The sequence below is a fragment of the Lactuca sativa genome, chromosome 9 (assembly GCF_002870075.4).
Source record: "Lactuca sativa cultivar Salinas chromosome 9, Lsat_Salinas_v11, whole genome shotgun sequence".
NCBI lineage: Eukaryota > Viridiplantae > Streptophyta > Magnoliopsida > Asterales > Asteraceae > Lactuca > Lactuca sativa.
In genome coordinates this window covers 217987209-218002855 of record NC_056631.2, presented here as the reverse complement: position 1 = coordinate 218002855, position 15647 = coordinate 217987209, and the positions used below count along the sequence as shown (strand labels likewise).

At 30.1% G+C, this 15647-nt stretch overlaps 1 protein-coding gene across 1 annotated transcript; it reads left to right on the top strand.

Moving 5' to 3' along the window:
* Nucleotides 1-483: 483 nt before the first annotated feature.
* On the top strand, nucleotides 484-1113 carry LOC111882846 (uncharacterized). Its single transcript, XM_023879219.1, has one exon. It carries the CDS (start codon nucleotides 484-486, stop codon nucleotides 1111-1113), a length of 630 nt encoding a protein of 209 aa, XP_023734987.1.
* The last annotated feature ends 14534 nt before the right edge of the window (nucleotides 1114-15647 follow it).

Genomic DNA, 15647 nt, shown 5'->3' with positions numbered 1-15647 from the left:
CTATATGCCTCCCGATTTTCGATTTCACCCAACTGGCGAGGAGCTCGTCATTCACTATTTCTTATTTCACCCTTCCACCCGACTACAAATTACCCACCACCATATGTGGCTACCATCAACATCTCCACCTTAGATCACTACCAACACCGAACCTATACGTCCATCAACATAACATGATTACATTCCCTTCATCAAAACACACTTGCAACCATCATTCTTCCTACACACACCCTGACCATTTGCTTCATTTTTTTAATAAAGATAAACACCAAATCTTAAACAATATATTTTCCATATTATAGTATATTATTTATTGTTGTAAACTATTTTCCTTATATTTAGGATTGATATTGTAGTTATTTGATGAGTGGTTAATAAGAGGGGATTCATCAGGCAATACGAAACTTTACGGTAACCAGTTCCTTGTTGCTAACCCTAGCCGTCACATCTCTTCTCCTTCTTCATTCAGATCCATGCAACATCATGGTTGTTACTGAAGGCGAACCTTCTGCCAAATCCACCTTCCACCTGGCGTTCACTGTTACCAATATAAAGAACAGCATCGCTATCATTATTAAACAAGATGATGATCACTATGCGATACATGTGGATTTCTTTCACATTCACATATGTGTCTACAATGTCAAATATCACAATGACAAGAAATTGCCAAAGCCAACTAATATTGACAATACTACATGGACCCGTCTCGATGCCCTAGTGAAACAACGGATTTATAACACCATATCCCCAGAACTCGCCCACACCATCATGAAACCTGGTGCTACTACCCTTGGTCTTTTGAAACATCTGCAAGAAATCATCCAAGACAACCGCACCACTAGATCCGTTTATCTCAAGGAGAAATTCAACAAAAAATATCTTTTGGCTTTCTCCAACATCACTGATTACTGTGCATGCCTCAACAAACTTGCCGATCAACTCAAGAATGTGGTCAATCCCATATCAGAAATAAAAATGGTGCTTAAACTTGTCTCAAGACTCACTAAGGGCGAGTATTACATGGTTGCCACCATCATTCAACAGACAGACCCTCTTCCTAGCTTTAATAAAGCAAAATCAAGCCTCCACCTTGATTTTTTTTTTTCGTAACAAGCAAGACTCCCAATACACCTTTACTGGCCACGGACAGTCCCATGGCAACCAACGTTGTGGTGGACGATGGTCTTGTAGAGGACAATGAGGCGACAGGGGATGAGGTCACAAAAATGGTCGTACTAACCCACAATTTCCCTTCTGGATCGGGTGGTTCCTGCCCTACCTATGGACTGCCCTACCTATGGACTGATCCACCTTTTCCTTACCGAACGACCTCTTCTTCAGATGGTATTATGGGCTCTCGACCAAATTATCACCCACAAAAATGCAACAACAACAGGCCCAAGCTACACCTCAAGCCAAACTTTACAACCAATCACCAGCCCATAACACTCCCATGACTCTTATTAAACTTTCTGATGCCATTCACACCATGCAAATTCAACCACATGATAATTCTTGGTAAATTATTATAGGCTCCACCTCTCATCTCACAATCGATGCTGGTATACTTTCTAACTTCTCGCATTTTAATAATACAAATCATATTCTTGTGGGCAATGGTCATCGAGTACCAATTCTCGGTCATGGAATTAAAACTGTTAATTCTTAACTTAATTTTCCTTTTCGCTTAAATAATGTTAATCACGTCCCTAATATTATTTAAAATCTTCTTTCCATTAAAAGATTTAACCGTGATCACAACACTTCTATTGAATTTAACCCCTTCGATTTTATTGTTAAGGATCTCAACACAAAGAAAACTATAAAGTATAACCCGATGTAATAGCCTTGTCAACCTATATCGTGTCACCCCTTTTGCTTCAGCCAATCCTTATCCTGATGTCTTCCATACCTAATCTCCTACAACATGGAATAATTGGATTGGTCACCCTGCATTTCCTAGTTTTCAGTTTATAGCTTCTTATCGCTCTTTACCTACTAGCACTAAAAATATTTTATCATGTAATGCTTATTATTTGGGTAAACATTGTTAATTTCCATCTCATGATTCTAATAAGATTACTTATTTACCTTTCGATATCATACATGCCGATATTTAGACATCTCCAATTGAAATTAAACTTGGTCACAAATACTATCTTGTCCTTCTTCATGATTTCTCTCATTTTATATGGAGTTTCCCACTTAAAAATAAATCAGAGAAATTCCATATCCTCATATACTTTCACAAATATATCCCAACACAATTTTCTACAAACATCAAAACTTTTCATAATGACAATGGACAAGAATTCAATAATAATCTCTTTCAACAATTTTGCACCACCAACGACTTACATACTCGATTTACACGCCTATACACCTCATCTTGAAATGGAAAAGCCGAAAGAATCATTCGAAGTCGAACCTTAAAGAACATGATTCAAACATCTCTTATCCATGCATCCTTACTTCCTTCCTGTTGGAATTATTCCTTACACAATTCTACCTACCCATCCAACATCTTACCATATTGTGAAATTGGTAACAAGACACCCACTCAAGTCCTATATCTTCATACCCCAACATACTTACATCTAAGAACATTAAACTATTTATTTTACCCGAATACCCCAGCCACCATCCCTCACAAACTAGCCCACCGCTCCACACCATGTGTATTCCTTGGGTATCCCGACAACCATCGTGGATATCTCTGGCTCCCTTTCTATAACTCTAAACCAATCATATCTCGACACGTAATGTTTCATGAGCATATCTTTACTTACTCTAACCTCACTAAATATCAAACCACTTCCTGTGTCTTTATAAATGACGATGAGCCCTCGCCTTACATCACTCACCATCAATTACTTCCTCACCCCTGCCCAACAATAATACACCATCACACTCCTACACAACCAATCCTTCATCATTGGCTTCCCCAAATCCATCTGTACCTTAATCTCCGCCCTCCCCACCCACCCCCTCTTCATCCAATGCACACCTATTCTATGAATGACATCATCAAAAAGAAAAAAAACATATTTACGCTTCACACTTAGAGCATCTCCTACATACCTCCCAATCTAAGAATTGCTCTGTATGACCTGAATTGGCTCGATGCTATGAAAACAAAATATCTTACTTTAATGAAACAGGGAACATGGGAACTTGTCCCACGACCAACGGGTCACAACATTATATGTTGTTAGTAGGTATTTTGTCATAAATTCAGATCTGATCACCTTGGAGTGGTATAAAGCACGTCTTGTAGTTAACGGGAAAATAAGAAATTGGGACCGATTGTGATGAAACAATTAGCACGGTGGTCAAACCAGCCACCATCCGGACTGTTTTGAGGCTTGATGTGGGCGCAACTGGGAAATTCACCAATTAGATGTTAAAAATGCGTTTTTACATGGTTACAGAACAGTATACATGCATCAACATCTGGGTTTTTCAACACTCAATTTACCAATCATGTCTGTAAATTGCACAAGTCTCTCTACTTGCTAAAGTAGGACCATGGACCTAGTATCAGTGCTTTGTTTCTTGTCTACTAACTATTGGTTTTCTTTGCAACAAAAGTGATCCTTGTTCATCTATAAACATAGAGAAAAATATGCATACTTGTTCCTATATATAGATGGTATCATCTTAGCTACGTCATCTACAACCATGAAGACCAGACTTATTCGGCCTTAACTCGGGAGTTTGAGATGATAGATCTTGGCCCCTTATCGTTTTTTGGGCATTGCTATCACTCGCACCAAAAAATATCATGTTCCCTTCAAAACAAAAATACATCCTTGCCAATATGAAAGACTGCAAGCCTATTGCTACCCCTTTCGATACTAACTCCAAACTCAGTATTCATGTTGGAGAACCGGTGGCCGATCCCTCTCTTTATGGGAGCTTGGTGGGTACCCTTCAATATCTCACTTTCACTAGACCTGATATTTCTTATGTTGTACAACAAATCTGGATTTTCATACATTCCCCGAAGGTCCCACATTTCAATGCCTTAAAACACATCATCTGTTATTTACAGGGTGCCGCTCATCATATACTCCCCTATACTCATTACCTTCAATACAACGTGTTTCCTACACTGATGCTGACTGCGGCGATTTTCCTGACACCAGAAGTTCCACGTCTGGCTACTGTTTATTCCTAGGTGACAATCCCATCTCATGGTCCACCAAGCACCAAGCCACTCTTTTAATATCCAGTGTCGAAGCTAAATATACGCAAATGTTGTCGCTGAAGATTCTGGTTGTGCAACCTTCTTTTTGAGTTACATACCGCCCTTTGAAAAGCTACCTTAGTGTATTGCGATCATATCTACTGTCTATTTGTTATTTGTCTGGCAAACCGGTTCAATATCAACACACCAAGCACATCGAAATGGATATTCACTTTGTCCGAGAAAAGGTAGCTATTGGTCACATTCACGTACTCCATGTTCCCTATGCATACCAAATCACTGACATCTTCACCAAAGGTTTATCGAGACAACTTTTCTTTGACTTTAGAGATAGCTTGAGCATCTGGCCTCCTCCAGCTGAAGTTGAGGAGGACTCTTAGACGATATATACTCCATATTATAGTATATTATTTATTGTTTTAAACTATTGTGTTTATCTTTTCCTTAGATATAGGATTCACATTGTATTTATTTGATGATTGGTTAATGAAAGGGCATTCATCGGGTAATACCAAACTTTACCAACAATTCATACATCCACCATCATCACAAAAACCACAAGCCAAAGATACAACACCCTTGTTTAATTGGAGACCCAATAGCATCACCATTCCAGCCACCTTCATTTTCTCGCAGGCCAAGAAAAATAATGATAAGGGTGGGGTTGGTTTCAGTTCAAAACTCATAGGTCATTGACTCATTCCAATTTATTGATTTGAGTAGCTTGGTACATTGTTAATTTACCTTCTTAATAGACGGGGTCCACCGATAGAGCCAACTACTTATAAGAATCGCAAATGACTCTGCTTCTCATAACATAATAACATGTAAAATGATGTTCTTCACCTCAAATAGAATGCATTCCTTTTATCTTCTCTTGTATGAATTTCTTATCAAACATTGTCTGATTTCTTACCATTTTGGGATAAAATATGAATATTTCCTATTTGCTTTTTTAAAAGTCAAATATTCTTTTTATAGACAGATGGTGGTAGTGTTCCAAACATCCGTGTCGCGGTGTCGATTAAATCTAGAGTAGCAGCAACAAAACACATATCACATGTGAGTCCATTAAGAATTTCAAACTTGTTGCCTCTAATTCCACTTGATTCCATTTTTCTGTTTTCTTATGTTTGATTTGAGAATACTAATGGGTAAATATTTCTTTTGTTACTTGTTGATTGATTACAAAAAATAATTCTAAAAATGCATAAAATTTGTCAATTATAATGTAAGCTGTATATAATTTGTCGGTTACCTACCAAGAAAAGAATGGGCTAATATCATTTTTTGTTTATTGTGATTGCTCTAATCTTGATTGGTTTTTTATATCTAATCATGTTTTAGTTATTAATGAATGGGTGGTAGAGATTGTATACAAGATGTAGTATTTAATACTGTAATAAATATAGAACGTCATATTTACTAATAATTATAAGATGTCTTATTCACTGATGATTATAGGATATGTTCAGATTAACTTCATTTAGATTTTTAATTTTTTTATTGATGTAGTTAATGTTATTGATATTAATTTTTTTATTTAAAAATTTACAGAGAAAATCATGAGAAAATCAAGATGTCAAGATGTTTTGGGTATGCAATATTAGAGTGTCAATATCCAATCAAATATATTGAAAATTAAGAATGATTCGTTTATAAGTATAGAGTGGTAGTTAATTAGTAAATTTTAGTTTGTGTTATATTCATACATTATTATAAGAAAATGCCTAAATACTACAATGCATTATTCATTTATGAATAGATGTATCAACCACATATTTATGCAATGAGATTTATTCGTTTATGTCTATAATTGTATTGAATTTTTTATCTATAAATTGTATATTATTCATTTTAGAAAAGGGCTGTATTTATTTGTAAATACAAATAAGTTTTATTCATATATGATTACAAGTATTCTGATTAAAAGATAAATTAGAAAAAAACGTTAACTTAATTATTTTGGTAGAAAAATGATAAAATATATATAATACATCACAAAAAAAGAAAAAAAAAACAATTATTTCCTTTTTTTTAAGTAATTATATAGTTATATCATAATTCTAATTTCAATCAGTAGACAAAAAAGAGTGTGAATTATTATATTTTAAAAGCGAATGCATTCAATTTAATAATTTTGTATTCAAATAACAATTTTTTTTTTGAAAAAATGAAATCGATTGCAACATTATAAGAAACTATCATTTAGCTAAGTTGATTATCTAATTAATGTAATTGTAAAATTCCTATAATGCCTCTTATAAAATGATTGGTTTATAATTGTTCTCGCATTCTCAACCTTTTTACGTTCTCAATATATCGAGTAGTTCAATTAAGAACCACCAAAGATTAGAAACCACATGAACCCCATTTCTTGAGTAATATGTATTGTGAAAATTACTAAAGATGTTAAAATTCTGATTTTTATCTTATTGGTAAGAAAGCAGCTAGTCTAATATTTTATTTCATACATTTATTCATATTTTAACACAAAATTTATAAAAAAAAACCACTTTATGCAATCTACTTACAGTTTAATACACATAAAATCAATTTTACACCAATTCAAAATTTTAGATAAGTAAACCCCAAAATCTATCACCACCACCATACGCCGCCACCAACCACCTTTACCAATGTCACAGCCATCCTTCCTTCTAAATCAGATCCGTATATAAAGTTATGCATTGGCTTGTTAAATACTACATTCATAGTATAATAAATATATTAAATCAGTCATTTTGAATTCAATAAAAATAGTTATAAAAACAAATATGTTCTTACATACTTATACAATACAAAAAATAAATTTATTCATAACAACATTAACACAAAAAATCATACATAAATCATTCATATTTTAACATCAAAGTTATAAAAAAATATACAACTTAGGATAGTAAAATGTAGTCAAATCATTTCATTAAGTTCATTATCTCATTAATGTAACTATAACACTCCTATAATGCCCTTTATAAAATGCTTGACTAATAATTGTTCTTGTGTTCTCAACATTTTCATGTTCTCAATATGACATATATATATCAAAGTTCTAAAAAACGTTTGACGTTAGCAAGTCGATGGACCATTAATTGCAAATTCATTGAATTTTAAAAAAATATATATTACTAATATCATAACAAAGTTCGTAATTACCACTAGTATCATAATAAAATAAGTTAATATGATTAATACAACAATAATCGTTCGTCAAATAGTTTCTATGAAGTTAGAACTTATTCAAGGTGTTAAAATTTCATCTATTTCTACTACTTCACACATTTTGTAGGTAGTGATTAATCGTTAGACGCCCTCTAATCAGTCAAGTAGCGTCTAGGGATTAATCGGGACCTAGTCGGGATTTTTACAACAGTGGTATATATATATATATATATATATATATATATATATATATATATATATAGAGAGAGAGAGAGAGAGAGAGAGCTAGGTTCATTTGTTTAAACTAAATATTGTGTTATCGTATGCATAAATGTGGGCCAATTAAAATTAAATAAAAAATTAAATAAATAAATAAATAAATAAGGGTAATTTAGTATTTTGTTTAATAACTTCCAAAAATAACTCCTATAATCATTGTATTGACTTTTATTAAATCTTGTTCCCCACTTTATATAAAAACCAATTTCTGAAAACCCTAAATTGATCCCCTCATTAAACCGTTCCAGCTCTCCGAAGGATGAGCCACTGTTAATCGCAGCTATAGACCGAGGGAAGAGGCATCTCCAGTGGCGAGGTGCGATGGATGTCCGGCGATTGCAGACCCATCGCACCCAAAGATTCAATCTTGAAGGTGAAGAAGAAGATCTCGACGTGGTGGTGATTTACGCGACTCTAGTGTCGCCTAATGGAGGAACGAGATGATATATCTTGCATGGTTTGTAAAGATTTAATGGTTTAATAGCATTCTCCATATGTGTTTTTTTTCTCAGGTAGTCGCAATCTTAGAAGAAACGCGTTGGAGTTCGGGAGGACTTTTGTGGTGATGCCCAAAGGAACTCACCGAGCAACTATTGTTTGGTTGCATGGCATTGGCGAAAAGGGTCCAAGGTGATTATGCATCTTTAGTTATATTAACTTTAAGAACAATCAGTGGGCTCTACTCTTTTGGGAATCGAATATATTGTGATTTGACGATACATATATTCTTTTTTGGTTAAATGATCATGTTTTGTTCTATATATGGACTATGCATCGATGACCAATCTAAACCGTCAATTTTTGGAGTTTTCTAATTGAGTTTTCACTTTGAAAGAAAAGCATATGCTTGACGTTTTGAATCGACTGAAAGTTAAAGTTATTTTCATATATCGAAATATCGTGTTCCAAAAACAAATTGTGTTATTTCATTTGTTTATATAAAATGCATTAATTAGAACATAAACATCTTGAAAATATAACATCAAGAAATTTTTTGTCAAATTTGACTACAAAAAGTGTCATATGCTCGAATCTTAATTGAATGTCTATTTGAGATTGAGTTGGTCCTTATATAAGCAAAGTAAGCAACTCTACCACTTCCCAATGTAACAATTTGAAATTTTTATTCATTTCTCAAGAAACTTCACTCATAATTTCGTTATATATAACTACTATGTAATTTGATTTATGATGTAGATCAAATGGATCTGCCCGAGTGCACCAACACGTCAAGTAACTCTATTTGGTGGATAACCTTGCACTGCTTGTATGTTCTGTATTTCTGAAATCCTGTAGTACGTATTTTAAAGGTTATGGAATAAATGATCATGATTTTATGACATTCATGTTGATCTTATCAGGGTTTAATATGGAAAGCATGTCGGAAGATGCGTGTGATGATTTGGAGGGCTTAGATGCTTCTGCAACACATGTTGCAAATCTCTTGATTAGTGACCCTGATGATGGTATGAAGGCAAACATAACTCTTAATAACCCTGATATATCACACTTAAATTACAACATTTTACATTTCAAAATATTTTCAAGTTGCTTCAATTTTATGCATGAATTTTATCTTATATTATTGGTTAATAATGATCAACTGTTGAATACCATTATTTTTTGTAGGTACGAAACGAGAGATATCAAAGCAAAACATGATACATATGAAACTTACAACATTCTCCTGGAGTGGAACTGGAATGGAATCTTGAACTCTGATTCTGTGAGAACAAAATCTTGAAGATGAACATTGTATGGGATGAAGATGAACAATGACCACCAATCTTCCAAAAAGAATGGATTATTCTACCAGAATAATATACAATATAATGAAAAAATATATGTAATAGTATATTATGATAGAATGATTCATGTATTGCGTTTTTTGTGTTATTAATAAGTGTAACATTCGCATAGAATAATATATAATTTTTTTTTCTTTTTCTAAGAATGTAGTGAATTTTTTTTTAACTTGTATCCAAAACTTTCTTAATCTTCAAGAAGTTCATTAAATCAAAATATATCTTATGTCAAAATGTGTAATTCTTGTATGGTTCAATCATATTTGTTATTTTTCAATATATTGATAAACATATTCCGTCAGAATTTTGAAATTAGGAGAATTATCATCCATACAATCAGATTTTGAAAATTAATAGAGTTTATTTTCCTTAAAATATGCAATTTTCCTTTTTTAAATTTATGCTAATTGGCTAAAATACCCTTAAAATGAAATTAGTTGGTATTTTTTAATTATATATAATTTAATAATATGTATTATTCACTTTCCAAAATTAAGTAAAATGATTGGCTCACAATTATGCATACAATAACACAATACTTAGTTTGAATAAAATAACCTAAGCCTATATATATATATATATATATATATATATATATATATATATATATATATATATATATATATATATTTGAAAATAATGAATGTTATGATTTGAGAGTCCATGATATTACAATAAAATCACATTTACCATATTATCATTCAAAATGAATTAAAAGAGTGTTTTAGTCAATTAAACTATATTTAAAAAGTGAAATTTTCGAATTTTAAAGTATAATTTTGATTTTTTTTAATTAATTCAATATCAATTCTAATTTAATTTTTTATCATAACTGATTATAACTTATTTTATTCTTTTAGAATTGCGGTTAGTTAGAATAATAACAATATTACGAAAGAAAAACATATGTAATTCTTGAATCATTCTCCTAAAGTGAGAACAATAAGATAATACTTAATTATTTTGGTAGAAAAAAATGATAAAAAGTATATATAATACATCACAAAAAAAGAAAAAAAACAGTTATTTCCTTATTTTTAGGTAATTATTTAGTTATATCGTAATTTGAATTTCAATCGGTAGACAAAAAAGAGTGTGCATTATTATATTTTAAAAGAGAATTCATTCAATTTTATAATTGTATTAAAATAACAATTTTTTTTGAAAAAATGAAATCAATGATTGCAACATTATAGGAAACTATCATTTAGCTAAGTTGATTATCTAATTAATGTAATTGTAAAATTCCTATAATGCCTCTTAAAAATGATTGGTTTATAAATGTTCTTGCGTTCTCAACCTTTTCACGTTCTCAATGAATCGAGTAGTTCAAATAAGAACCACAAATGATTAGGAACCACATGAACCCCATTTCTTGAGTAATATGTATTGTGAATATTACTAAAGATGTTAAAATTTTGAATTTTATCTTATTGGTAAGAAAGCAGCTAGTCTAATATTTTATTTCATACATTCATTCATATTTTAACACAAAATTTATAAAAAAAACCACTTTATGCAATCTACTTACAGTTTAATACATATACAATCAATTTTACACTAATTCAAAAATTTAGAGAAGTAAAACCCAAAATCTACCACAACCACCATACTTCCCACCAACCACCTTTACCAATGTCACAACCATCCTTCCTTTAGTCAGATCCGTATATAAAGTTATGCTTTAGCTTGTTAAATACTACATTCATAGTTTAATAAATTTATTAAATCAGTCATTTTGAATTTAATAAAAATAGTTATAAAAATAAATACATTCTTACGTACTTATACAATACAAAAAATAATTTTTTCATAACAACATTAACACAAAAAATAATACATAACTCATTCATATTTTAACACCAAATTTATAAAAAATTTACAAGTTAGGATAGTAAAATGTAGTCAACTCATTTCATTAAGTTCATTATCTCATTAATGTAATTATAACATTCCTATAATGCCCCTTATAAAATGCTTGGCTCATAATTGTTCTTGTGTTCTCAACCATTTCATGCTCTCAATACGATATATATATATATATATATATATATATATATATATATATATATATATATATATATATATATATATATATATATATATATATATATCAAGGTTCTAAAAAACGTTTGACGTTAGCAAGTCGATGGACTAGGTTTAAGAGATTAATCGGCTAGACGGGGATTAATAGGGGGATTAATCGCGAACCACTAATTGCAAATTCATTGAATTTAAAAAAAATATATCTGACTAATATCATAACAAAGTTCGTAATTATCACTAGTATCATAATAAAATAAGTTAATTTGATTAATACAACAATAATCGTTCGTCAAATAGTTTCTATTGAGTTAGAACTTATTCAAAGTGTTGAAATTTCATCTATTTCTACTACTTCACACATTTTGTAGGTAGGATTAATCGTTAGACGCCCTCTAATCGGTGCCGCGCCTAGGGATTAATCGGAGATTAATCGGACCTAGTCGGGATTTTTACAACAGTGGTGTGTGTGTGTGTGTGTGTGTATATATATATATATATATATATATATATATATATATATATATATATATATACACGCACACATTTGAAAATAACGAATGCTATGATTTGAGAGTCCATGATATTACAATAAAATAACATGTACCATATTATCATTCTAAATGAATTAAAAGAGTATTTTAGTCAGTTAAACTATATTTAAAAAGTGAAATTTTCGAATTTTAAAGTATAATTTTGATTTTTTTTAATTAATTAAATATCAATTCTAATTTTATTTTTTATCATAACTGATTATAACTTATTTTATTCTTTTAGAATTGCGGTTAGTTAGAATAATAACAATATTACGAAAGAAAAACATATGTAATTCTTGAATCATTCTCCTAGAGTGAGAACAATAAGATAATACTTAATTATTTTGGTAGAAAAAATGTTAAAATATATATATAATACATCACAAAAAAAGAAAAAAAAACAATTATTTCCTTATTTTTAGGTAATTATTTAGTTATATCGTAATTTGAATTTCAATCGGTAGACAAAAAAGAGCGTGAATTATTATATTTTAGAAAGAGAATGCATTCAATTTAATAATTGTGTATTGAAATAACATTTTTTTTTGAAAAGTTGAAATCAATGATTGCAACACTATAGGAAACTATTATTTAACTAGTTTGATTATCTAATTAATGTAATTGTAAAATTCCTATAATGCCTCTTATAAAATGATTGGTTTATAATTGTTCTCGCGTTCTCAGCCTTTTCACGTTCTCAATGTATCGAGTAGTTCAAATAAGAACCACAAAAGATTAGGAACCACATGAACCCCATTTCTTGAGTAATATGTATTGTGAATATTACTAAAGATGTTAAAATTCTGATTTTTATCTTACTGGTAAGAAAGCAGCTAGTCTAATATTTTATTTCATACATTCATTCATATTTTAACACAAAATTTATAAAAAAAACTACTTTATGCAATCTATTTACAGTTTAATACACATACAATCAATTTTACACTAATTCAAAATTTTAGATAAGTAAACCCAAAATCTACCACAACCACCACCACCATACGCCGGCACCAACCACCTTTACCAATGTCACATCCATCCTTCCTTCTAAGTCAGATCCGTATATAAAGTTATGCATGTCTTGTTAAATACTACATTCATAGTTTAATAAATTTATTAAATCAATCATTTTGAATTTAATAAAAATAGTTATAAAGACAAATACATTCTCACGTACTTATACAATACAAAAAATAAATTTATTCATAACAACATTAACACAAAAAATCATACATAAATCATTCATATTTGAACACCAAATTTATAAAACATTTACAACTTAGGATTGTAAAATGTAGTCAAATCATTTCATTAAGTTCATTATCTCATTAATGTAATTATAACATTCCTATAATGCTCCTTATAAAATGTTTGACTCATAATTGTTCTTGTGTTCTCAACCTTTTCAAGTTCTCAATACGACACACACACACGTGTATATATATATATATATATATATATATATATATATATATATATATATATATATATATATATATAATCGCGGACCATTAATTGCAAATTCATTGAATTTTAAAAAATATATATGACTAATATCATAACAAAGTTCGTAATTACCACTAATATCATAATAAAATAAGTTAATTTGATTAATACAACAATAATCGTTCGTCAAATAGTTTCTATTGAGTTAGAACTTATTAAAAGTATTAAAATTTCATCTATTTCTACTAATTCACACATTTTAGGTAGGGATTAATCGTTAGACGCCCTCTAATTAGTCAACTAACGCCTATGGATTAATCGGAGATTAATCGGGACCTAGTCCAGATTTTTACAATAGTGGTATATATATATATATATATATATATATATATATATATATATATATATATATATATATATATATATATATATATATATATAGATACCACTATTGTAAAAATCTGGACTAGGTCCCGATTAATCTCCGATTAATCCATAGGCGTTACTTGACTAATATATATATATATATATATATATATATATATATATATATATATATATATACACACATTTGAAAATAATGAATGCTATGATTTGAGAGTCCATGATATTACAATAAAATAACATGTACCATATTATCATTCAAAATGAATTACAAGAGTATTTTAGTCAATTAAACTATGTTTAAAAAGTGAAAATTTTGAATTTTAAAGTATAATTTTGATTTTTTTAATGATTTCAATATCAATTCTAATTTAATCTTTTATCATAACTGATTAAAATTTATTTTATTCTTTTAGAATCGTGTTTAGTTAGAATAATAACAATATTACGAAAGAAAAACATATGTAATTCTTGAATCATTCTCCTAGAGTGAGAACAATAAGATAATACTTCCTTGGTAAAATGTTAATATAAACCATAACACCTTTATGATAATGAACTCTAAATACAATTAAAAAGTGAAATACATCAAAAAATAAAAATCTTAAAAAACATCCTTAAAAATCTTGGAAGAATCCCTCTTTTGTTTGTTTCCAACATATCATTCTTGAAATCGTTTGCAAAAACATATTCTCATTCTTGAAAGAATCCCCATTCACCTTCTTGGTTCATTCCTAGATGTCTTGTGTTTGTTTAACCCCTATAACACTTCAAAATACACTATCATTATGTTAGAATAACATTTTGTGAGATTGATATTCTGTCAGAATGACTTTATGTGAGCATCTAAGTAACACATGCATGAGAAAAACACCATGAACATTAATTTCTTATACAAATTTGAAACAAAAATGATTGAGTTAGTGGCATTAAGAATAATTGAGAATAGGAAACAAATTCGTAAGAATGAACTTGTTCATTATGTGAGAATATAAATGTTACATAAAAAATGTGTTCTTAGATATCATATTCTGTAAGAATGAGTTTATTGTACCTATTTATGCTGAATACTACAAAAAAAATCTTTGGATTTACTAATAATGTTTCTATATTTCTATCAACAACAAGTTTTTAATCATAATTAATTTCTAAGAATTCAAAGTGGGAATTTTTTTTTAAAACAAAGTGAAAATTAAGAAACATAGGAAAATTAATTTACAGGGTTTCTAAGCCGATCATCAAATTCATTATGTTGAGATACTCTTCAATAGTGAGACCCTTTTCAAGTTTCTAGGATGATAGTCAAATCCAACTATATTTGTAACATCCCAACTCCCAAGTATTACATTTATTTATTTATTTATTTTTGAGATTTAATGAGTGAATCGACAAGTTGTGTGTCCGAATCGTCGAGTAGAGTTGGTTTGAGCATCCATGTTTAATGACCGACTCGACGAGTCAGAGAGATGACTCGCCGAGTTGGTGCTGTGAGATGAAATCCTAAATCTCCGGGGTTGAGACTTATTTAAAAGAACTTATGTCCTCATTTCCGCCTCACTAGCTACCCAACTCCCCTGTGTGAAATCCTTATCGGCCATTTGAGCTAAAAGAGAGTGATAGAGGTAATATATGAGTGTTTTAGTGAATCATTGGAAAAGAAGAAGTGAGATTCAAGCAAGGAACGAGGAAAGTTTGTGAGATCCAGAATTCATTCACTTGGAACTTCCATTGGAAGGTAAAAGTCATCACCTTGCTAATCATGTTGTTTAGATCTTG